At 45.9% G+C, this 25,262-nt stretch overlaps 1 protein-coding gene across 1 annotated transcript in view; it reads right to left on the reverse strand.

Annotated features, from left to right (window-relative positions):
* The window catches only part of DHX38 (DEAH-box helicase 38), a 1,077,951-nt gene that overhangs the window by 413,951 nt on the left and 638,738 nt on the right, over positions 1-25,262 (reverse strand). Inside the window, exon 15 of the mRNA XM_078670369.1 lies at positions 2,819-2,959. Within this exon, the coding sequence (XP_078526495.1) occupies positions 2,819-2,959 (141 nt within the window). The remainder of the gene's footprint in view (positions 1-2,818; positions 2,960-25,262) is intronic.

Below are 25,262 nucleotides of genomic sequence, written 5' to 3' on the forward strand. Positions count from 1 at the left end.
GAATTGTGGTAGATTTTTGAAATGGCGAAAGATAGTTGGGCAGGACTTAAAAATATGCTCTATTGCGGAGATATTAACTAATCAGACAAGGGCATTTGGGGGTGTTGCTACTGATGTGATAGATGTTGGGAGACCAACTATGATCTATGAAGAAACCATCAGGCAGATTGATTCCCACTTCTATATCAGGCAACGCCATAATCACAATAACCGGAAGAGCAAAGGGCTAAGCTCTTGGTACACGAAGGCTTGTAAAACAAAAAGGAAAGCCCTGTCATCTGCATTGAAAGGGAAAATTCTGCCTGAGATAAGGGTAGCAAGGAAGGAGTATAAGGTCGCTATAAAAGTTGCCAGACGACATTGGGAAGAAACCTACTGGCAAGCCCTTAAAGATGCCTGTAAGCCTAGTGACTCCATACTCTTTTGGTCCTTGTTAAAAGCAGGCAAATCCAAGGATGAAGCGCTGATTCCCAATCACATCACTGGTTTGGACTGGCATGCCCACTTCTCCTATTTATACACAGGACATGACTTAGGGCCAAAAGATCAGTCTCATGCGCAGGTTATCTATACATACCTAGAGTGTTCTAATAATTTGTTTACTCATAGAGGAATAGTAGATGCCATTAGTCTTATTGTTCCCGGCAAAGCCGCAGGGCAGGATGGCATTCCGGGAGACCTTTTGCTCTCCGAATCAAGCAGTTGGGCACATTTTATACTGCTTTTAATTAATGCAATTGTCTTGGGTGCAGAAGTCCCAGAATTGTGGAAAGGAGCAGAAGTAGTTCCCATCTACAAAAAGGGCGACAGAGAGGACCCTGCCAACTACAGGCCTATAAGCCTGATCGACGTTATTCAGAAGGTGGTTGGCAGAGTCCTCTTACACAGGATTCTCGACTGGATAGACGACAGACAGAATCTCGGTTAACAGGGGGGTACGGCAGGGATGCGTCATGGCACCCACCCAGTTCTCATTGTATATGAATGGGGTGGTTGACTTTCTGAAGAAAGAGCCTGCCGACGCTCCCACCCTAAGGGCTGACAAGATCGCGACCCTCCTGTTCGCCGATGATACGCTACTTATCTCTAATACACCAGCTGGCCTACAGAAGCGGCTTGATAAATTCCATCTTTTTTGTACAGATCGGGGTCTTAAGATAAATACCACCAAAACCAAACGTATGGCTTTTAACCCCTGTAAGCAGTTCAGAGTTAATCTTAGACTTGAGGGAACGTTATTAGAGAGAGTCAACACATTTGACTATTTGGGCATCAGACTCGCTGACAAGATGGTATGGAGACATCATCTGGATAAAATGTCACTAACCCACAGGCGCGTGGCAGGAGCCATCAGGAAAGCTCATAGTTTATCGATGAGCAAGCCGGTAGGTCCGGCCTTGGCGGCCTATCAAGGCAAAGCAGTCAGCTCTCCCCTATATGGAGCAGAGCTCTGGGGTTTTGAATGTATGGATGAAATCTCTACCTCAGAATTAGTGTCCCTGCCTATTAGCACCCCCTTGAGACCACTTTTTCATGATCTGGGCATGCGCCCTTTTGGTGAGATTGCTAGGCTTCGGCCTTTGTTCTTCTGGGCACGCATACGGCGGACCCCAGAACTGTCCAGGTATGCAGCGGCACTCACATAGGTAATGCTATTAGATTCAGCGCACAAAGTCAAATGGCTGACAAATAAAAAAAAATACTCTTTGACTTGGGGTTATCTGACGCTTGGGCAAGTCCGAACCCCCCTACCAAGGCTGAACTTAAATCATTGTATTGGCAGTGGGTGGGAGTCTTGGCACTAAGAAATCCCCATGTAGGCAGATTAACTGAAGAGTTCCTATTACATAAACAACATAGTCTTCTTGAACCATACTTGGTGGAATCTATCCAAGTCCCAAGGGACAGAACACTATACATACAGTTTAGGCTAGGGGCGCTTCCACTACACTCGTTTACTACCAAATGATAATTTTTAAAGCAAACAACACCCTCTTGCCCATGCTGCGCCCATCCGAAGAAAGTATAGCTCACTTCCTCTTTGCATGTCCAGGATATAAGGAGGCGAGGGCCATGTGGCTCAAACCATTATTCAGGAGTCTTGGCACCCCAAGATATTTAGTGGCCCTCCACATGCTAAGAACAGATACTACCCCATTTCTTGTCTGCGGAGTGGCAAAATTCTTGGGACGTGCCTGGTTTGCACTGCAAAAAAACATCCAACAAGGTCTACAGTGCCAGCTCCGGGCAGATATAGCCTAGGCGCTCTAATTGTGCAATTGTATTTTTACATAGCTGTGTTTTATACTTTTTAACTATTTCAATTTTAACATGTCAAAATGGTTATTAAGGATGAATTATTTTATAAATTACGATCATTGTAATCTTCTCCTAGACATATTAATTGTAGTTTGCTTTTATGATCTTTTTTTATCGAATAAAGCTTTATTGAATTGAATTGAATATTTTCTGTGTGTGTCTTCTGTATGTTGGTCCTAAGGAGGGTCTAGTTCAGTGGTTCTTTACATGGGGCCCACAAAACAACTCAGAGGGTCCTCAACATAACCTAATATTTGCAGATGAATAGAATAAATTAACAAAAACATTTGTGTTCAAAGGAGATCACAAATATTGAGAGATTCAAAATCACAAGGCTTCACAGCAGGCTTAAAGTAAGTCATTGGAGAATCAAAAAGAGACAAATAACTTGGTGCTGGGAGACCACAGGAACTCAAAAGGCAATAGAAGATCTTATGAGTTACAAACATGTTACATCGTTAAAGTGCAATGTATATTACGGACTGTTAGATACCCATACCTTGCTGAAGAGAATATCTACAGGAAAAGTGCGTCCAGGGATGTGAAAGATGGGAACATTTCCAAAGAAAGAAGAAAACTTGTCAGCATCCATGGTGGCTGAAGTTACAATCAGTTTTAGGTCAGAGCGTCGGGCTACAACCTGTAAATAAAACAGCATACAGTCAAGATTAAGTAAAATAATAAAATCACAATTCAACAGAAAAGCATTAAAGAGCAAGGGAAAGGGCAACACCATTATTATGGTTTCAAAAGGAAGATGCTAGGCTACCTATGTGCTTGCTTATGAACTGGAGACACAAAGAAGGCATGTCCCTGAAGAGGTAAGACCAGTGGTTCTTAACCTGTGGTCCGGGGACCCCTGGGAGTCAGCGAAGCCTACTCAGGGAGTCTGCAACTGCTTAGGAAATGAAATGCAGATTTATAAAGGGTCTATAAAGAAAGAAAATTGAAAATTTAAAAAAGTTTTAAGAAATGTGAATGAAATTGGAGGCTAAAAATCAAGTTATCATGCTCAGATTGGTTTGTGGGGGCAGTGCAAGTGCATAAACCAGATTATAGTATGGATGATGAGTGGCCTCAATTGAATTAGAAAAAAACAACTTACTTACCTGTAACTACAGTAATCCAGTATTGGTATCTTTCATAGATTCACATGCCTGAATCATTCCCCGTCGCCCAGGCGGGAGTCCCACGGTAAATACAAAAGTAGTGCCAATGGTAAATAATAGTAGTAGGCCCAAAGAAAAAGGCTTGAGGCCTAAATCTTAGCAGCCTATCTACCTCATTATGGTAAAAGAACAAAAGTTAGCTGCAACCCATCAGCACCCACTAGAACACTCTCTGCAAAGCCAGTTCTCCTCAGATTTGCCTTAGCACAAGTGCGAAGCAAGTGTCCCAAATAATAGAGAACTGACTCTCCGGGGAGGAGGGCGGGTGCATGTGAATCTATGAAATATACCAATACTGGATAACTGTAGTTACAGGTAAGTAACTTGTTTTCTTATCCAGTATTGGGGTATATTTCATAGATTAACATACCTGAATCAGAATAGCTAGCAGTATACCAGTATACAGTCGGTTGCGGATGGTGGGAGACAAGTGTTTGCAAACTCCCAAACTGCATCCATAACTGTTAAGAATGTTTAAAAGACTACAGTTAAATCCTTTCAGGAACTCCAAGAGGAGTATCACATGCCAGAACACAATTCTACCGATACTTACAGCTGCGGCACGCGCTATCCCCTAGCTTGCAGGGTCTGGAGTCCATTCCTGAGTTTAGTCCCACTGAAGCTAAAATCTTTATGTGGGACCTACAAGATAAAAAGATTTCGCACATTTATCAGACCCTGGTCAGACATTGCTCCCATATACTCCAGAAACTCGGAGGGGGTTGGGAGGCAGATGTAGGCGCGCTGGTTGAGGAGGACTGAATGGAGGCCCTGGCAGTCCAGCAGGGGGTGGCTATAGCAATACAGCTTCGCCTAGTCCAATTCAAATATCTCCACAGGATCTATTTTACCAGGTCGCGATTGTGGCGGGCGGGGATGATTGCCTCCCCGGAATGCCTTCGCGGTGGCCGGGAGGAGGCTACGTTTATCCATACGGTTTGGCTGTGCACGTCACTAGATCGTTTCTGGAGGGTGGTGTTTGCTTGCCTCTCTGAAGTCTTGGGCTGGGAGCTTACCCGTACACCACAACTAGCACTGCTGCATGTAATGGAGGGGGTGGGGGGCAATATTTATAAACGACACCTTCTGCGGCTCGGCCTTACTCTGGCGAAACGTGACATTGCCAAAGCATGGAAGGTGTCCACGTAAACATTATAAAATATGGAACCGATGGGCGGAGTATCGAAGTCTCTGGCTGGAACCTCCAGCGATAGAGGAGTATTTGCAGCCGGTTTGAGCTGAGGTTTCTGTATGGGGTGCAGAGGGGGAAGGAGCCGGGGGCGGTGGGCCTGGTCTGGGAAATGTTGAACAATTTCCTTTTAATACAGTAGATGTAGTAGTATGGACTTGTGTGATCTTTGGGGGTGGGAGTGGGAGGAGGGGGGAGTTGGAGATGGGGGTGGTTTTAGTTAATGGCCCTCTGTCTTGTATTGTTGCTCATGGGAGGGGGTGATGGGCTAGGAGTTCAGGGGGGGAGAAACTGCAGTCAGTTACTGTTATGAATGTATCGATATTGCTTTGGCAGATGACTCTGGTGTGCAGAGCCCTGCATGATATATGTGAATTGACTAATAAAATTTGTTTTCAAAGAATGTTTAAAAGAAACAAGTTTTGAGAATTTAAAATTACGCCAGATACATTATGAAATGAAATAGGCATATATTTAACTATATATCACTATATGTCTATCTCATTAAAAACGACGTAAATAAATATATTAGAAATGAATGAAATAAATCTTATAACGCGCTACTAAGCCCAAAGGCATCAAGGCGCCTACCATAAAAACAATCAAAATGACCAAGTAACCAGCAAACAGAAACATCTCTGAAAACGCATAAAATGACTGTAACAGGAGGTATGACATTCATAAAATAGTATTTGAAAGACAAATTGGTACCTGAAGCTGACCTCAAAGAAAAAGATGGCGTAGGACAGCCTGTACAACCGCTGCATCATCCTGATGTGCAGATTGAAGACAGTAATGCTTCGTAAACGTGTGGACATTCTTCCATGTCGCAGCACGACTGAAATTTTCTAGAGTCACTCCAGCAAACAAAGCTGTAGACGCTGCCACAGTTCTTGTAGAGTGGGCCTTGACTTTTCTGGTAGCTCGCCCTCTTCAACTTCCTCCTCAGAGGATGTAGTGTCTTGCCCTTGATGAGGGTCTGGAAGCTGTTGTTCTTCTGGAAGCAGAGGCGTTGAAGCAGGAGCGTCAGGTTGAGGCAAAGGATTGGAAACCACCATAGGTAGAGGTGGAATTTGTGGAATAACCTGCTGTGGGGGAAAACGCTGTCGGTAGTCTGAGTAGGAGGCAGATGGCTCATCTCACTCTGGTGAGACTGTCTATGATAAACTCTATGGTGTGGAACGACAATGTCCTCCTGATAATATTGCTCATGGTAATCTTCCTCCTCATCATCTTGACATTTGATGTGGAGCTCAGAAGGATGATGAGCTATCCCAAATGGTTCTTCATCCTCTTCGTCCTCGTAATCATCATCATCTTCCTGCCCATATGTTTCAAAGGAGATGTGAAGGAGTAAGCGGTGAAATATTGCTATACTCTTGTCTCTGAAATGTTTTGAGCTGAAAACTCCTAGATGAGACAGGCATTGATGGAGTTGAAGCGACAATCAAAGCTGGTGCCGTAGACTGAACAGGTAAGTTCACAGTCGATGGAGTTGTTGTCGACAGGCTCTCCGTCGATGGATTTTTCGTCTACGGGCTTTTCGTCAATGTCGTAGACGGGATTGTCGTCGATGGGCTCTTCGTCGACGGGCTCTTCGTCGACAAGCTCTTTGTCGACGGGTTTCTCGCGGACGAGATCTTCGTCGACGGGGCAGTCGTGGACGAAACGGTTGTTGATGGTGTCGTCGACGGGGCAGTTGACAACTGAGTCTTCGTCGACGATATTACCCTCGTCGACGGTGGAGGCTTCGTCGATGGTACTGTCGACGTGGACTTCGACGCTGACTTAGTCGATGAGGTCTTCATAGACGATTCTTCAACAACAGTCTTCTTAGAAAGGATAGTAATCCTCGTCGAAGGTATAGGAGAGGTTATAGACGTCGTCGAGACAGTCCCCGTTGACGATGGAGCAGAAGTGACAGAAATCGTCGACGAAAGAGGCAAAACCAGAGATTTTGAAAGGCTTTTACTCTGTTTTTGTAGACGCCTTCTTAGAGTCCTTGAGAGCACAGGACGGAGGAGACAACACTGACCCAGAGGAGATGAAAGGAGTCCTCTGTGAAGGGTCAGAAGTAGAGTGAAAGGTGTTTTCTCGAAGAGCTGTCCTGGGATCTAGCTCTCTTGCTAGAAGTTGAGGCTCTGTCATTCTCCTCAGCCGAAGAGGATTTGAGCCACAACAGCACTCTTGCCTCCCTATCCATAAGAGTCTTAGTAGGGATGGTACGGCAAATTTTGCAATCTTTTGCCTCATGGTTAGGGTAGATGTAGTAGATGCAGTCCTTATGTTGATCATCAAGATGGACTCTCTTCTTCTCGCAGGTTCTGCAGGGCTTGAATAAAGCTTTCTTGTCAGACATCATGGATAGAAATGAAGAAAACAGAGTTGGCACTCAGGGAGACTCCCTTCCACATGATGTGCGGTGAAAATCTGAGGAGAACTGGCTCTGCAGAGAGTGTTCTAGAGGGTGCTGATAGCTGTTTGGTTGCAGCTAACTTTTGGTTCTTTTACCATAATGAGTTAGATAGGCTACTAAGATTTAGGCCTCAGGCCTTTTTCTTTGGGCCTACTACTATTATTTACCTTTGGCACTACTTTTGTATTTACTGTGGGACTCCCGCCTCGGCGACGGGGAATGATTCAGGCATGTGAATCTATGAAAGATACCCCAATACTGCATAAAAACTTCATCCTTCCGACTAAAAATAAAATGCTGATTTTTTTATCGGTTTGTTAATTTAATAAAATGTTTCATAATTTGGGTAATTTTTGATGAATGCTGGTTTCTCCATTTTTTTGTAGTTCAAATTAATGTTAATGTTCAAGCTTGGGTCCCCAACTTCTAGTAATGGCTGAGTGGGGGTCCCCAAAATTCAATGAATCAGTGGGGGTCCCTGGGATCCAGAAATTATTATGTGGTGGTTCAACAAAAGTGAAAAGGTTATTGTAGGGAGCTGGCTCTGTATATACTATACCAAAGTGAGGTATAGCGTGCACAGAGTCCAGTGGAAACCCAAAGGTAGGCAGAGGTAAAAGTAGATAGCATCTAACTCTCTATTTGTGGTAGTCTGGACGAGCAGTAAGGCTGTATCAGAGGGTAGTGTTAAGTATTTGTTGTACACACTCAATCAGCAAATGACATCACACACTCAAAGACTGAACTTCAGATCATTGGTTTTATATACAAAATATTCTTTTATTTATTTTATTTTCTAAAACCAAGCAAGCCTGGCACTTACTTTACAGCAGTAATGCAGTTCTTAAACAGTTTGAATTTCAATTGTATATGCACTTTGATTTGATTACAGAAAAGCTACTAGTAGCTTTTGATATACTGTACATATACTTTTTATTGGCTTGTTAGTAGACTGAAGTAGATCACTTTACAGATGACTTTTCCTTCACAGTGCAGTATACCTGGATACTGCACTTGGACATTTCCTGTGAACAGGTAAGTAAAAGGGCTTTTGTTATTTAGTCACAGTTTTAAAGGGTTTCTTAGATTTTCCAACTCCACGCATAGAAACTTTTCACAAAAAAACAGTCAATGTTATCCTATAGAGAAAAATAGGGTTAACGGTTCGAAAGTAAGTAAGCATTCAGGTGTGGGAGTTGGTATTCTGGGGGTAGACTAAGGGGTCCACCAGGGTCAAAGATGCACTCTTGTTACACTCTCAGCGGCACTAGGGCGGCTGGGTGCAGAGTGCTGAGGCCCAATGTTATCCAAACGCGGATAGGAGGCCTCCGGTTGGTGGCTGCTGACAAGCAGGCCACTTGGTTGTGGGAGCAAAGCTCCTGGACGTAAGCTCAGGGCAAATGGGGGTTCAAGCCAGCACAAAAGGTGCACCCTCAGTGGCAATGGGGCGGCCGGGTGGAAAGTGCTGTTTTGGAGTCAGGCGCCCTGTAGCTTTCAATGGGGAGTCTCCGGTTTGCAAACACACTGCAGGCTCGAGGGCAAAGGTCTTCTGGGTGCGACCACCACTTGGAGAGGTAAGTTGGGATGCTGGGGGGTTGGTTAGGCACCGTCGGTTGGGTCACCCAAGGCCGTGGGGCGTCGGGTGCAGGGGGTGGCTTTTAGGGTTGGATCTTCTTACCAGCTCCAGGTCGAGGTTTAGGAGACCTTAAGATTTGAGGCAGCAGGCATCGACTGAAGGCTTGAGGCAGGTCAGGGGTCACCGGATCTCGGATCAGGATCGCCGGGGGAGGCCTCCTCTTGGTGTTGGGCCACTCGAACTCAGGCTATGGGTGTCGGTTGCAGAGTGGTGCTGACTTGCTGACGTTGCTGGACCTGGAGTCTGTTGGTGAACAAATCCGGTGTTCATGGAAGACAGGCTTTACTTTTGAAGGCAGGGCAGGTCCTCGGGGTTCATGAGGCTGCTGGCTGCAGGACACACCGGAGATTCGCTTCTACAGGTTCGAGGTGGGGACAGGCCCGTGGGGCTTGGGCCAAGTCAGTGGGCGTCCTCCTCTTGTTAGCTTCGGCACGGCTTCTTCAAGTTTCTTGTCTGAAGAAGCAAGGTTCAGGTGTGCCCCTAAATATTAGATTCAGGGGCATTACAGGTAGGTAAAAGGTTGGGACCAATGGGTCCCTTCCCTGGGGTGGGTACACCCCCTATTATGCCACCCTCCAGTGGGAGGGGGGCATAAGCCTCACCCTGGTTGGCTGGGGCCCCCTTCTGCAAGATGGCGGGAACTGAGAGTTGGGTTTCACCTCACCTCCCCACCTGAGGGGTGGAGTTGGCAGAGGTGGGCACACCTCCCTTCCTCACTTGGTTTTCCCACCACTGCTGCTCCTGCCCAAAGCGAGGGTCCGAACCATAGGGACCAGTTGATGGAAGCAACAAGTGGCCTGGGGAAACTCAAAGGTGGCAAGCCTTTGAAGCTTCCCCTTTCGTGGACCCTGCCCATCCTGGGGGAGGAGGTTTGGCACCTCGTCCCAGGATGTACATTGTTTCAGGCCTCCGAGAGCACCAGGCTCTCTTCCCAAGGGTCCAGAAGGATGTCTGGTGGTGGCAGCTGAAAGCCTGGACACTAGTGGTAGGTCATTTTTCAGGGGGCATCTCTAAGATGCCCTCTGTGTGCATTTTCATTAAATCCCACACTGGCACCAGAGCGGGTTTAATGTGCTGAAAAGTTTGATACCAAACTTCTCAGTTTTCAGTGCAGCCATTATGGTGCTGTGGAGTACGTAATAACAAACTCCCAGCACCATTTACAATGTCTAAGAAATGCACCTGTACCCTCACCACTGGTATAGGGCAACCAGATAGAGGGGTGACTGATCTATGCCAGGGTAGTGAGTTGTAGGCATGGCACACAGGGATGTGTGCCATGTCGACTCTTCAACTTGTTCTGCACCAAGACACACAGACTGCAAAGACAGTGCGAGAGTGTAAAGGTACAGGGCCTCTAAGGGTGGCACAATCAGTGTTGCAGCCCTTAGAGCCCTTCTCTGGTCACAGTGCTCTGGGTACCTGGGGTGCCATTTACCAGGGGCTGACCTGTGGCCAGAGATGCCAATTGGGTTTGGGTTTCAATGCAGTTTTAGAGAAAGGACATAGATTCTGGGTACCTGACTAGCAGGAGCCCAGGACACACTCAGTCAAAGCACATCAGCAGTTCAGCAAAAAGTGGGGCCACCATGCAGAAAGAGGGCACTTTCTCACAGTTAAGAACCACAATACGTGTAAAGTAATCATGACTGTTGAAGGAACGTCGAGCTTGGTTTATGATCTGGGGCCGTATGTATCAAGCACTAATGCGTTCGCAAACGTCAAAATCCGCAGAATGTCGGCGTTTGCGAACGCATTAGTGCAACATGGTATGTATCAAAGAAATCTGTATGCACAATAAGGAATCGCTAAATTTGCGATTCCTTATTTTGCAATTGCATTTAACCGCATGCGTGCGGCGGCTATTTTTGCGCTACGCGGCTTTTTTCAAAAAGCCGCGTTACATGACGAGCTGAGCTCGTCATCAGCGTGCGAGCGGCACAACTCATGACGAGCTCAGCTCGTCATGAGCGCCGAAGGGGTTAAGGAATCGCAAAATTTGCGATTCCTTAAATGCAATGTATGAAGCATAAAAAAAATGATCATTGGCCTTAAGGAATCACAAATTACCACCTTCAAGTTGGTGGTAATTTGCAAATTCCATGAAAAATTCACTTTTTTGCATTTTTCAAAGTGCAATGTGAGGCACATACATGTGCCACATGTGCACCCATTCTGATTTCAGGGGTGCAACAGGGTGTCCTTTGGACACCCCTGAACCCTTGAAATTATTCTCAATTCGCGATTCTCAAATTGCGAATCGCAAATTGAGAATAACTTCCCATTCATTCCTATGGGCCTCCTGGCCCATGGAAATGAATGGGAAAGTATTCCTTAATTGCGATTCGCAATTTGCTAATCGCATTTAAGGAATACTAAGAAATCGCTAAAAGAATTGCGATTTTGTACATACATCCCTATTTGAGATTCTCAAATAGAGATTTCTAAAAAATCGCTATTTGAGAATTGGAAATCAGGTTGATGATACATATGGCTGGCCCCATGTCATTTAGGAAAGGGTAAGGATACAAAGTATCAGTATAAGGTAAGTTTAGAATGGTCATTACAACATAAACCATTATCAGTACTGATCAGCTCTGTGCATTAGGCAGAGTTAACAATGTCATAATGGAGTATAAATCACTAATGCCACCACATGAGTAATAAAACCGTGACAGCTGCAAGTAATGTATGGCAACAAAACAAGGACGTGAATAGCAAGAGTATGAATTACTTTACAAACTGGAGTTTTAAATATATTTTAGACATAGAACTATTTTGTCTCCAAATATCAGCTTATAGGTTACTGAAAATATGTACATTTGTACATTTGAATGTCAAATACAAGCTTGGTAGATTTGTAGATTTTGGATAACAAACTATTATCTTGTTATTACTATTATTACGGCTGGCCCCGAGGACAAGATGGCGGTCGGCGAGCCCCTGTGAGCCGCGGCGAGGAGCTGCTGCCGGGCGGTCGCTGCGGTGCTGCCGAGATCAGATGGAGGCACTGCGACGACGAGGATACAGGCGGTAAGCCCCGCAGAGAGGGCCGAGGTGCGGTGCCCGGTAGCAGCATCGAGGTGACAGACTCCCTCTGCCTGACCTTAAGATGGCGGCCGCGGGGATTCCGCGAAGCGCTGCGGCGTCCTGAGGGCCTCTCCTTGCTTCCCCCCCCTACCGGCGCTGGAGACATTGGGTGCCCTGGGGGAGGCCCTGGAGTGGGGTCGAAACAGCGGTGCCCCGGTGGGCATTCCCACGTGAAAGGCTCTCCTAATGCCTGGTTTCAAGTTGGCGGCTGCGGTGGCCCCACGAGGTTCTGCAGGGTGGTAAGGACCTCTCCCCGTCCCCCCCCCCTTGCTGGCGTTGGATGCATCGACGAACTGGTCTCAGAAATCCTGGAGCCTTTCCACCGCACGTGAGCTGATGCGGTCATCCTAAAATGGCGCCGCATGACGATCGTGAATCTGCCTGGCGCTGTGCAAGGATGAGATGTGCCGATCCTGAACGGACCCCCTGAGGCTGCTCTGATCGGAGATACAAGAAGCGAATCACCCTCAAGCGAGACCGGGAGGTGAGCGCCTTGCCTGCTGATTTGCAAGTTGCTGCTCTGCCCCGATAGTTACAATGCCTGCCTGACTCTAAAATGGCGGCGGTCGGGACATAATACCAGCGCTATCCCGGAGAACAGAACTCTGACGAAAATACAATCTCTCCTGATAAGTTGCTGAAACATTAACAGAATAAGTACTGAGCCTCATTTACTGGGAGCGCCACTGCAATACAGTTTGTTAACCCAGCGAGGGGGCAGCTAAGGCTGTAATGATGTGGACCCAACTGCTACGTATGCTTCGGGACGACATTTATGCATCTTCTTAGAGTGGCTCAAGGCAGAAGGTTGAAGACTGCGCAGAATTAAAAGGACAGGTGACCATAATAACCTCTCGATCTCTGGTACCCGACCATCGTCATCTCTTGCGATGGCCCCCGCGTGGCCACTGCTGCGGCTGCCTGCCAAGCTGCCAGCCTCGGGAAGCAGCGCGGGGACTAGACTCGGTGTCGATCCCTGAATGTACAGCTGGGTGTAATAACTGGTACCTCGCAAGGGACAGTTCAGCGGCACCGCACGGAGAACTCCATTGTGGCACCTGTGAAGAAACGGACCGGCTTTTTGAATGCCTCGCAGCAGATTCATGGGAACCTTTACCGACCTACCTACCCCCTACCCCTCCCTGCTCTACTCCTCTCCTCTTTCCTGCTACTAACCTTTACCCTCACCTGTCCTTGCCCTAGGCCCCACCCTGTTTACCTGTGAATTTCCCGCGTCATTTGAGAGCTAGCTTTTTTGTCTGATGCCCGATGGAGCTGCCTGGTTTAGCTATAAGGGAGACAGGTCGGGGATTCCCTCCTTGGACGTCACCTACCCAGTCGGTCTTTAGCCAGACTTACTTTCATCTCTCTTGTCGTCTCTTCCCACTTCCTCCCTCTACTTATATCGCTACTTCTCTCCTCTCTCAATGTATTGAGACTGAACTATTTTGTCTGATGCCCGATGGAGCTACCTGGTTTAGCTATAGGGGAGATGGGCCGTGGATTGCCTCCTTGGTCGTCACCTACCCAGTCGGCCTTTAGACAGATTTCTTTTCGTCTCTCCTTGTTGTCTCCTCCCCTATCCTCCCTTTCTCACCTGCCCCTGTTCCCTCCCCTCTATGCTCCATTTATTTTGCCCCCCATGTTATTTAAATGTGTCCCATTGAGACCTAGCTATTTGGCCAAAGCCCGGTGGAGCTACCTGATAGCTATAGAGGAGATGGGTTTTGGGACTTCACCCTCGACCTTCACCTACCCAGCCGGTCTTTGGGCAGACTTTCCTTCGTCATTCTGCCGTATCTCCCTCCCATCCTGTTTTTCTGCGAACCTCTTCCCCAGACACCTGAGACCGAACTTCTTTGTCTGATGCCCGATGGAGCTACCTGGTTTAGCTATAGGGGAGATAGACCGTGGATTCCCTCCTTGGTCGTCACCTATCCAGTCGGTCTTTAGACAGACTTCCTCTCGTCTCTACGGTTGTCTCTTCCCTTACCCTCACATTCTCACCTCACCTACCCACCCCCACTTCTTTTCTCTCTCCTTTCTCTCCTCTCCTACTGTATTGCTGATTGTTTGATGTATTGTGTAATTGTTGATCTTTTTCTGTTATACTGTTAAACCACATTGTTTCACTTCCTTCCGTCCCTCCTGTTGTCTCCTCCCACATCCTCCCTCTATTTATGTCTCTCCTTCTCCCCTCTCTCAATTGTACTGACACTGAACTTTTTTGTCTGATGCCCGATGGAGCTACCTGGTTTAGCTATAGGTGAGATGGGCCGTGGATTCCCTCATTGGTCTTCACCTACCCAGTCGGTCTTTAGACAGACTTCTATCCGTCTCTCTGTATTGTCTCTTCTCTTTTCCTCACTTTCCCACCTCCCCTGCCCCCTCCACTACTTTTCTCTCTCCTTTCTCTCCTAATTGTATTGCCTATTTTTTGGGATTTATTGTGTAATTGTTGAACTTTTTATGTTACATTGTTGATTCTCATGTAAAGCGCTCTGATACCTCCGGGTCTAGCCAGCGCTATATAAAACTCTTTAAATAAATTTAAATAAATCTTGAACAGCTTTTTATTTCCTGATAAAGTTTTATTTCTACCTAAAAATATTAGTTTTCATTTTCAGTAAATGCATGTTTAGTCCTCAAACATCAGCTTCTCATTTTCATAAAGTATTAAGGTTTAGCTGCCTCACATGGACCAATTCAGCCTCAAAATCCCATGTATTAAAATCACCTGTGCCAGGTAATTTACATATATAAGTATAACCCGATGACCGTAGATGTACATTTTTCTAATGACCAAATAGATCATGTTTTCTTACCATTCAGTGATATAATATCTAGCATAAAATGTCCTGAAATGGGATTTTTGTTTTTAAATCAAATCGATACAATAGCAATTTTCTCATAAATTTGCATAGGACATCCCTTCACACAACATTTTAGTAAACCACTCAAAACAGAAAACACATCTATAGTGCGCAAAATGGTGAAGCAAATATTTGAGAAAAATGACAACACTACTGATCTGGTATGTGCATTCCACCCTATCCCATCGTCTAATTTTACCGGTGGTGACGCATACCAAAATGGGGTGTTCATCAAGGAATGTTCTAAAGAAGATACATATCCTTTTTTGTCTGTCAGACTTCATGTTGCCAACGGTTTCAAAAATAGTCCATAAGAACTAGTCAGAGAGAGTGGACTTTGGGTCAACCAACTTCAGCCATTGCTGTCATGAATTGCTGATGCTTGGATGGGCTGTTCATCAAAGCCATGTCATTTTGTAGATGGTTACCCTGCTCCATATGTTATACTGTGTTTTGTTGTTGGTGCTCAAGTAGTACTTTTGTTAGACTGCAGAAGAAACAAGACACAGTTTGGGATTCCAAAGTCAGTGTATAATCTTAGATGGATTTACATTATTAACAAGATTAATTATTAATTAATCATTTATCCTTTTTGCTAATGAAATGCACTCTCCTAGTCTTTCTGGCAGGGCAAAGCTATTCACTAGTCTCCCTTGTATGTTAATTTGTTTTACTTTGCGGTTATGGTAACATTTTATTTATTTATTATTTATTTAGAAGTTTTCTATAGCGCTAACAAGACCCGAAGGTAGCAGAGTGCTTTACAGTAAAAGGAATGACATGGTGAACAAAAAGACATGTAACAAATAAAGGCAGTCCTCGAAAGACAATATTGGAGGAGGAGAAGTTTGTAACAGTAGGACTTTTGGTAGAACGATACAGAGATAACACATAGTTCAGTGGGAGATCCTGGTTATCTAGGACCTAGGGAACGGATGAGGAACAAGGATTTGAGTTGGTTCTTGAATTCCGCATAGGACGGTAGAGTTCTGATATGCGGGGGGATAGAGTTCCATATTTTGGGGGCATTTCCAGTGAAGGAGCATCTTTTGGATGTACTTTTGTTCACAAAGTAAAAACATGCATGTACATTAGCTTTCTTGTATCTCCATTGAAAACCAGCCCATTGTCAATAGTATCGATCATGTTCAATTTTACAATTTACAATGTAAACTCCATATTCTTGCTCCATTTTATAACATTTTGGTTAGGGCACAGTTTAAATTTGCCAATGCAGTCTGCTCATCGTTATAGTACTTTCTTTCCAGGACAGTTGCCAGAAACACACAAAGTTGCTCGTCTATTACCTATCACTTCCCCTAACAAAAAGGTAGACCTACTGACCTTGCCATTGCAAGTTTAAAAGGGGGGCTTATCAGCTCTGCTTATCCATATTAATGATTTTACTAGTCAAATGTACGTAGCATTGTTTAAACAGCAACAAGGCGAAGAGCTTACTTGAATTCAAGCTGACACTTTTCAGAGACCTTTAGACCAACGATATAAAACAAGTTACTTACCTGTACACTGTAGTTCTACAGTATTGATATCTCTACAGATTCACATGTTTGAATCTTCCCCGTCGTCATGGTGGGAGTCCCACGGTAACAGTAAAAATGCCCATAAGAATGCACTAGCTTTAGCAACCTATTACAATTGTTATAAAACATCCACACTCTAGACAATCAGAGTGTTGGCCATAGAGTCTCCTTCCCCTGCAGGACCACTGTACCTCAGATTTCGAGCACGAGTGCCAAACGCAAAAGAGAGAGGTATGGAAGGTTAACCTGAAAAGAGGAGGAGGGAGTGTCGCATATGACTTTAAAATATATCAATCTTGGAGAACTACAGGTAAGTAACTTGTTTTTTCTCCAGTACTGTATTCACATGCTTGAATCAGAATAGCACGATTTACACCTGACACATCGCAAGCACACCGCTGTGAAAACGGCAATCATTTACCGGAAGCAAATTTCCCTCTGTGAATGTGGCTTCCCAGGCACTTATCCTGCTTCATTCCTAAGTCTCACGAGGCTCAATCCCCATTACCTCTGAACCCCTCTGTGGTTGCAATTAATCTATAGCACCATTGCAGTGCTACACCGTACTTGCTGTATGTATACTCGACTACAAGCCTGCACTTGTATAAATATTGTAACCTGGTCCTGCTGATGGCCTGAAATCTTCACAGGCCGAAACGCCGTCGACTTTGCAGAGCAATTCAAGATGCCACTCTTGTGGTCCCCAAAATAACTATCTTTGTTTACTAATGTATTAATGTACGGGTACCAATAAGAGTTCACTTTATGTACTATTGATTTTCTGCGCCATTTTCCCGCTGTTCACATCTCTTCACTTGTGCTGTTCATCCTTTCACTAGCAATTGTGCACAGGTCTGTAAAGGTTACGTGACATTTAATGTAACAGTGCTTCTGTTTTGACCTTTCAATCAAGTATATGAAAAAGTTTTTTTGCATTTATTGTTTTCAGGTTTCTGATCTCTATTTGGTTTTTACCTTCCCCAGTCTTTCCCTCTTTCGCGCAACATGGTCTGTGCCGTTCCTTTCTCTAATTGTCAACTAAATAATACCTGTTGAGACATTGTTGTATGTTATACAATGAATCAGAATAGCAAGCAGTACCATAAGGTCAGAGAGCGGGTAAGGTGAACCATCCCACCATGTGATCCAGAAACCTAAATATGAAAGATAATCATAAAGAGCATAGAACACAAGCTCATAATATATACATATACATCTATGCGTATAAACAAACATGAATTAGAAAGAATTTTAAAAAAGCGTATTAATGACTTATTATGAAATAGTAGACGTATCCAGAAGAAAAGAAACAAAGATCATGCCTTATGTGAATAAACGCCGCAGAGCTGCTTGACCAACCGCTACATCTACCTTCTGCCAGGCATCAATGCTTTGTGAAGGTATGAACGTTTGTCCATGTCTCGGCCCTTCAGATATCAGGCAAGGACACTCCGGCGAATAGGCAGAGGAAGCTTCCGCCTTTGGTTTCTACGGTCGCAGCGCACTCAACACACGAGGGCGACCAGCCCTCTCATGACAGAAGAGAATAGTGCATGAGATCCAGGGAGACATGGAAGTTCACCTCAAAGCTTGACTCTTTCTAGGGACAGAGAAGGCAATGAGTAACTGTGTAGATTTTCGGAAGGGCTGAGTCCTTTGCAAGTAGAACTTTAAACATTGTTTAATGTCCAGAGAATGTAGTGCTCGCTCATTTGACGAAGAAGGAGCTGATAAAAAGGAGGGCAAAACCACTGGCTCATTTAGATGAAATGCAGAAGGTACCTTGGGAATAAAAGATGGATTGGTACCAAGAATCCCTTTATCTAGAAAGAATTGCAGATAAGCCTCCGTTGTTGTGAAGGCCTGAATTTCACTAATGCATCTAGATAATGTGATGGCCAACAGGAAGGCCACCTTCCAGGAAAGATACTTCAAGTTGCAGTTGTGAATTGGCTCAAACGGTGACTTCGGGCCAGATTCAAAAAAGTAATCTGAGACAAAATCCTAACTACGACTTTTGGTATTCACAGAAGGCATTTAGGAGTACTAAAGTTAGGATTTTGTCTAAGTCAATTTTAAGTTTTGGGGTTAAGTTAAACTTAAGACCAAAACTTAAGATTGACTGAGACAAAAGCCTAACTTTAGTACTCCTAAATGCATTCTGTGAATACCGAAAGTCGTGAAGTTAGAATTTTGTCTCAGATTACTTTTGTAAATTGGGCCCTTCATAAAATGTGACAGGACAGTATTTAAATGCCATAGTACTCGAGGAGGTCTTTCTGGAGGGTAGACCCTGAAAAGTCCTTTCATGAACTCTTATCAGCCTGTTAGTCCACAAAGATAAGTAACCAGAACGGTGTCTGTGTCTGGAGATTGCAGTTAAGTGCACTTTGATGGACACATGTGCCAGACCAGCTTTGGCAAGAGATAAGGCTAACCGTCCTCAGGGGGCGATGAGAGAGGATCATAGGAGTGTGCGGCACACCATATAAAGAATCTTTTCACTTGGATTTTATCATCGAAGGAGCTCGGGCTTTCTGTAGTACTGCCTGACATTCCTCAGAAATCGCTAGTTGTCTGAATTCTGTGTGATGAGGAGCCAAGATGACAAGTGTAGTGTGCGAATTTGAAGATGAAACACTTGGCCTTGGCTCATGGAGAAAAGGCAACACAGCTTTGTGTACCAGTACAAAGCTGGGGCGATAAAAATGACACGGCAAGGCTCTTGTTTGATCTTTTGCAGAATCTTTGGAATGAGAGGAAACAGTGGGAACGCGAAGGCAAACGTTCACTCCCATGAAAAGTGGAAGGCATTTCCCAGAGAGCCTGGCTGAGGAAATCTGCTGGTGTAGATTCTGCATTTTTTGTTGAGTGACGTAGCAACCAGATCAGGGTTGGAAACCCCCAGCAGTGAAAGACCCTTTGCAGCTGTTAGTCGTTTAGCTCCCACTCATGACACTGCTCCATGTCCCTGCTGGGAAAATTGGCCCAATCGTTTTGGACTCCTGGCACATGTTGAACCTGTATTGAGATGCCGTGGATATCAGCCATTCACAGATCTGCTGAGCCAGGATTGAGAGAGCCTGAGATCTTGTCCCACCTTGCTTCAACAGAGAGAACATGGTGGTGGTGGTGTCCGTGCAATTCACGATCAATGACTTCCTGATTCTTAGCAGGAATGCCTGGAGAAACTGCTTTTAGTTCCAAGAGGTTTATGTGACACTGTGCTTCCTGAGCCACCCACCTTCAGTGGATCTGTATTTCTTGCAAGTGGGCACCCCACCCGTCCATGGAAGAGTCTGATGTCATAACCAACTTTGGCTTTGTCGTGAGGAAAGAAAGGCCTTGAGAGAGATTGTCTTTGTATATGCCAGGCCAGTAAAAACATTTTAATTTGTTCTGAATGTTTTTTTCCGACCCTGAATGTCCTGCTGTCAAATGGGTATGGGCATAGAAGAAAATTTGTTGCCTAAAGACTTTTGGTACTAATAATTGACGGGGTTCTTCTGCTCTTCCCTCTCTATACAGTAATTCATTCTCTATGACGAATCTTGGAAACAGGTTGTTGGGATTGGTCTGGGCAACGTGGGCCATTTCCCATGCATTAAACAGGGTGGCATCGTTTGCTTGAGCAAATCTAAAATTACGGTCTAATACCCAGGGTTCTATGCAATTAGGGCCGGGCTTGGGTTTCTCTCATCTTTTTCTGCCTCCCTTACCTCTGTTTGGAATAGGAATAAACAAATCAGGGTTATCAACGCCTATTATTAGGTCCTCCGGTAGAGATTCCACTGCCCCCACCTTCACTGTACAAGGGGGTTTCCCCGTAGGATGGAGGGTTACTTGGGCCAGGGGATAAGGGTTCACATCACCGTGAACACATCTTGTGTACTATCGTGTCTGGGAGAACCTGATCTGATAGTACAAATTTTTTCTGTATAACTGACTGCCTACATCCTTAGTCAAGCAGTGCCCTTATACTTTTGCAATTGACCGCGACACGTAAAATGTAAATGTCGGAATTTGTAAAGCGCACAGCTACCTCCACCGGAGGTGTCCCGGCGTACATCGAAGGAGGGCCCCATCTCTGCGGTATACATCACTGCCTTCGGAACGTATCCCACCTCCATGGGCTCTTCCGTCATTTTTCTCCTGGGGCATAGGCGGGCGATGAGGCCCCATTCCCCACAATCAAATCACTGGGGACCATTCATCAGGGGTATCTCCATCTTGACGGGTCTAGGTTTTAAGGGTTCAACCCCGGCTTTGGGTCTTTTCTCTAGTTTTGGCACCTGGGTTGTTTTTGGCGCTTTTTCAATGTCCCATGGAAGAGCCCTCGGTTGGGCACTAGAATAGTTGGCAGCCATTTCGATGGCTTGGGCTGGTGTTAGTCCCGAGTGTTGTTTCAGCCATCTTTGTGTCCCATAGGGGAGAGCCTCCATGAACTGTTCTAAATATATACTGTCCATGATATCCTCCTTGCTCCTGCTTTCTGGTTTGAGCCATTTGTCAGCGGCAGCTTTAAGCCGAGAAAAGAAAGTTTTGGGATTCTCCCTCTGTACCCCTTTCTCCTTCCTGAACCGGACCCTGTAGGCTTCAGCATCAAGCCCGAGGTGGTCCAGTATTATGGCCTTTATATCTTGGTATGGTGTGTCCCCAGTAGCGTTCGCTACTTGGTATGTCGCCTGTGCCTCTCCGGAAAACAAGGGGGCTAAAAAGAAAGGCCATTTGTCCTCGGGCCACCCACAGGCCCTCGCGGCTCTTTCAAAATTAGTCAGGAAGGCATCTGGATCGTCGCCGGTCGCATACTTCTGCAATGATATTCAGGAAGGGTGGGGTACGGGAGCCCGTCGCTCTACAACTGGAGCTGCCCCGGGGTCTTGTATAGCTTTTTGTAAACCCTCTATCTGGGCTGTCATGGCGTTCTTGAACACCTCTCTGTCAGCTTGGGCCGAAGACATCTGGCGCTCAATGGCCCACTCCAGCTTCTCCTGCCCTTTAATGAGATGTTGTACGAGTTGATCCATCTCGGGTGACGGGACGGAAGGGGGAGATCCCACTTCTGACACCAGTTGTGGCGGGGTTGTAGAAAGGGCTCGAAGACTGGACCTCGGTACATATGGTTTTATTTAGATAAAGGTTCTCTTTTTCCTCAAAGTAAGTCTATCCCGCTAAAATATAGCAGGGTTCGTTGTTGCAGGTATACTCTGGTGTCTTCTCGGGGACTTAGTTTCTCTCGCGTGGCCCACTGGAGTCTGCTCTTACTCGGTTCCTTCACCGCAGGACATGCAGAAAAGAAACATATTTGGCCGTCAGGTAACAGTCCTGGTCAAACAATACCCAAGGGGGAACCAAGGAGTGAGGGGAGGAGCACCGCTGAGAGTGTGTGTATATACACTGTTTCCTATATACACGAGGTCGGTGATTGAGTGTGAGGAAAGGGTGTTATGGGTACGGGAAAGACAAAGGGAAGGGGGAACGGAGTATGTACAAGGAATGGCCCAGAGGCAGTAGCTGGTCGGACGAGCTAACTTTGAGACGAGTCTCCCCGCCTCCCAACCCAGCCCGACACACGCTGCCGTACCTGGTTGAGCCACACTCCTCCGAGAGTGTGGCTGGGTGACTGGTGGGGACAGTGGCCTCCTGGTGCAGCAACTCCCTCCAGTCGTGCTTCTCCCGTCTTCTTCTTACGGCAGTCTCCTTCTCCACACTCCAGTCGATCTCCGCAGCTCACCACAAACTCCTCCGGGGTGTTGTCAAACGCCATTCTTCTTACTGCCTCCTTTTTGTCCTATGTAGTTATGCGCATGTCATCCGGGGGTGTGGTCTCTTCTTCTAGGTACTCCCAATTAAAGGAACCTTCTGTTGTTTCTTCAGTTTGGGCTTTCCACAGCGGCTGTGAGTCCGTATTCCACTTGCTCTGGTTAAGGTAGAGAGAGGGGAGGGTAGTAGAGTCAGCGACCCACCATTCTGCATTTGGGGAATGCCCTTCTCCTTGCCTAGTCTCCCTGCTACCGCACTGTAATGCTTTTTTGGAAGCTTTCACAAATTAATGCCCACTGTCAAGAGTAGATCTTTCATTAATCTTTATGTGATGTAAGAAGGTGAAAGAGCAGGGATGGGCGACGGTATGGGATCAAGGATCTCCATTCACACACAGAAAGTGTGTTCAATCAGGAGAAGCTGGAGTGATAAGGACGCACAGATAACCTAGGTGGAGGTAGAGAGATGTGTGCTATCTCTTCTGTGAAGAGAAAGTGCATTCCTATGGTAATCGCTTCTAGAAAACCTGACATGCCTGGTCTCTAAAGCTGGAGGCATGCTTGGTACGCAGGTTCTGTTGTCAACTCTTGGCAAAGCACTTCAACAATAAATGAGAATCCATCAGCGAATACCCACTCAGCACACAGAAGACTTCCAAATTCTAACTTGAGGTCAAAGTGGGGATTGGTGTGAAAAGATACCCGTGCTGAAAATGCAGCTGATGTCAATCTAGAAAATGTTGAATATGGCAGGTAGCCTCTAACTCAGAGATCCCTCAGTAGGGGAATCTGTGTGGGTCCAAGCCAAACAAGCATTGGCATAACCATTAGGTTTCGCCTTTGAGATCTTATAAGTATTTAGTTATGCAGCAGGTCCCAAATGCGAGATCTATTGGCTATGCCAATGCTTGTTTTTGATAGGCACTGGGGAGATTAAGTGATTTGCCCAGATTCACAGAATGTTGAGCGTCCCTGCCGAGACTCGAACCCGGTGCCCCAGCTACGAGGTCGGCAGCCTTAGCTCTGAGCCATTCTGTCATTTCCACCCATCAGATAATTGTATACCTTTTAATTCCGTACCGCTGCTGCCTAAAAGAAGCGCGCCCCAAAAACGTGTTCCTCATCGCCAGAGCTCCAAAGTATTCTAAGATCAAATACCCCTTTCGGATGACCAAACCCCTTCCTCGCAGTTCGCAGATCGAGGGGTTTAAGGAGCCCCCACTCCACCCATTAAGTGGCTGTTTTACTAGCATACCGAGGATGGTATTACTAGCATACCGGGACGACACTTTCCCCCCCGCCCCCACCGCGCAGCCACAAGTCCTCTAGGCAAATAAGTAAACAAGCGCTTGCCATGACACAGCCTTATGTCTTTTAGCCCCGTCTCTTTCGGACAGACTTCCTGCTGACGTAAAAGGTTCCTTATCTTCTTTATGGGGCCATCTGTTTCTCCCCATAAAAAAGATAAGAAAGCTTTTACGCCAGCAGAAAGTCAAGGAACCCAGTCTGAAAAGGACGGGGCTTGAAGAGAAAGAAGAACGTCACTAGGACTTCTTCTCCAATGGCTGGCCACCGTTTAGCATGAACGGTGACGCCAGCCAATGGAAAAGAGGGGCGGGGCTTAACCTCGCTAGTGAAAAATACTCAATGTCATTAAATCTCGCCAGCTCGACTGTGCAGTCTTTCGCAGGCCGAGACCTAAAAAGCTAGAGCCAACAGTTCGGAGCCCAGGGAAGACTCTGGAGTGAAGAAGCGGGTCGGGGACGAGGAGCAGCGTTCAAAGGATGAAATCTGACCCAAAACAGATGGCAGCCTACGCGCCGCTGCTGGCTCACGAGAGCAAAACACTCTGGGAGTAAACATTTCCCAAAATGCTGAGACATCCACACGCCGTTGGTCAACTGTGTGCTTTCAATCTTGAAAGCCAGATGCAAAGGCCAATAGTGTGTGAGCACCACACGCACAAGCTTGAAAAAAAGCTGAAGTGTTTCCAAAAGGCCTTTTCCTAGAGCAGCACAAAAGGGTAGAAATTAGCTGTTCCTTGTTTCTCATGGGGAGGTTGGTCATCAAGCTGTTTGCGTAGAGGTGCAGAAGAAGATGGTCCTGGTAATGCTTTTAGGTAAACATGGAGCTACTTCCTTCTCTTCTCTAAGAAATTAAATGTCACTGCCCAGCAATGCTTGTAATTGTGAAATCATTGTGATGAGATAATGACACCTGAAATAGTCATCTTCCTTCCTCATAACCCCACCAATCTACTGCAATTTTTAAACAGGGCAGGAAAAAAACAAAATCTGAAAAACTGCAGCTAAAGAAGTGGAGTAACTGGAGAAATTGAACTTTAGAAGCAACAGGAGCTCAGAAACATGGGCCATAATGTCCATGGACCATCCGTAGCCAAAGTATGTGGCTTGAGAAAGTCGTTGTGCTGACTACAGGGAAGACAGCCTAAAACGTCCAGTGTTTGACTCCCTATGCAATCTCCATTACTGCTGGTAAAAAAAAAAAAAAAAAAGATTGCAAATGTTTTCAATCAGTAGATTTGTAGAGCGCCTCCTTATCAACTGTGAGGGTATCCAGGCAAGCTGGCAGGGTACAGTTGATTAGCCGAATAGCCAGGTCTTTAGGGACTTTTGGAACTCTGAAAGAAATGGGGACGTCCGTAAATGATATGGTAGCTCGTTCCATGTCTGCAGCTAGGTAGACAAAGGAACGACCTATGCAACTGCTTGGTTGGATGAAGGGGGTGATGGTTAGAGAAAGATACACAGAACGGAGTTGTCTGGTGGGCTGACAGACGTTCAGGTGGTGGTTCAAGTAATTGGGTCCACAGTTGTGTATGTAAGGCCTTGTATGCATGGGTCAGGAGTTTGAGCTGGCATACTTTCCGTACAGGGAGGCAGTAGAGTTCCCTGAGGTAGGGGGTGATGGGGGTTTTTCCTAGGGATATCCAGGACGAGTCTGGCTGAGGCGTTCTGTATGGTCAGTAGTCATAGTCGGAGGTGAGCTATGATTCCTGCTTAGAGAAAGTTGCCATAGTCCAAACGGCTGGAGATGAGGGCCTGGGAGATGGTGCATCTTCAAATTTGTGGTATCCATTTGAATATCTTAATACAGAGGATGAAGAAGCAGGAAAACGAGAAGGAGTTGACAGTGCCATCCTTGGTTAGCTTGATTTCCAGAATGTTGCCTAGGTTCCTAGCGTGGTCAGTGGGGGTAGGAATAGGTCCACGTTCTGAGGGCCACCAGGATGTGCTCTAGGGGAGC

This window comes from Lissotriton helveticus, chromosome 12 (genome assembly GCF_964261635.1).
Source record: "Lissotriton helveticus chromosome 12, aLisHel1.1, whole genome shotgun sequence".
NCBI classification, from domain to species: Eukaryota; Metazoa; Chordata; class Amphibia; order Caudata; family Salamandridae; genus Lissotriton; species Lissotriton helveticus.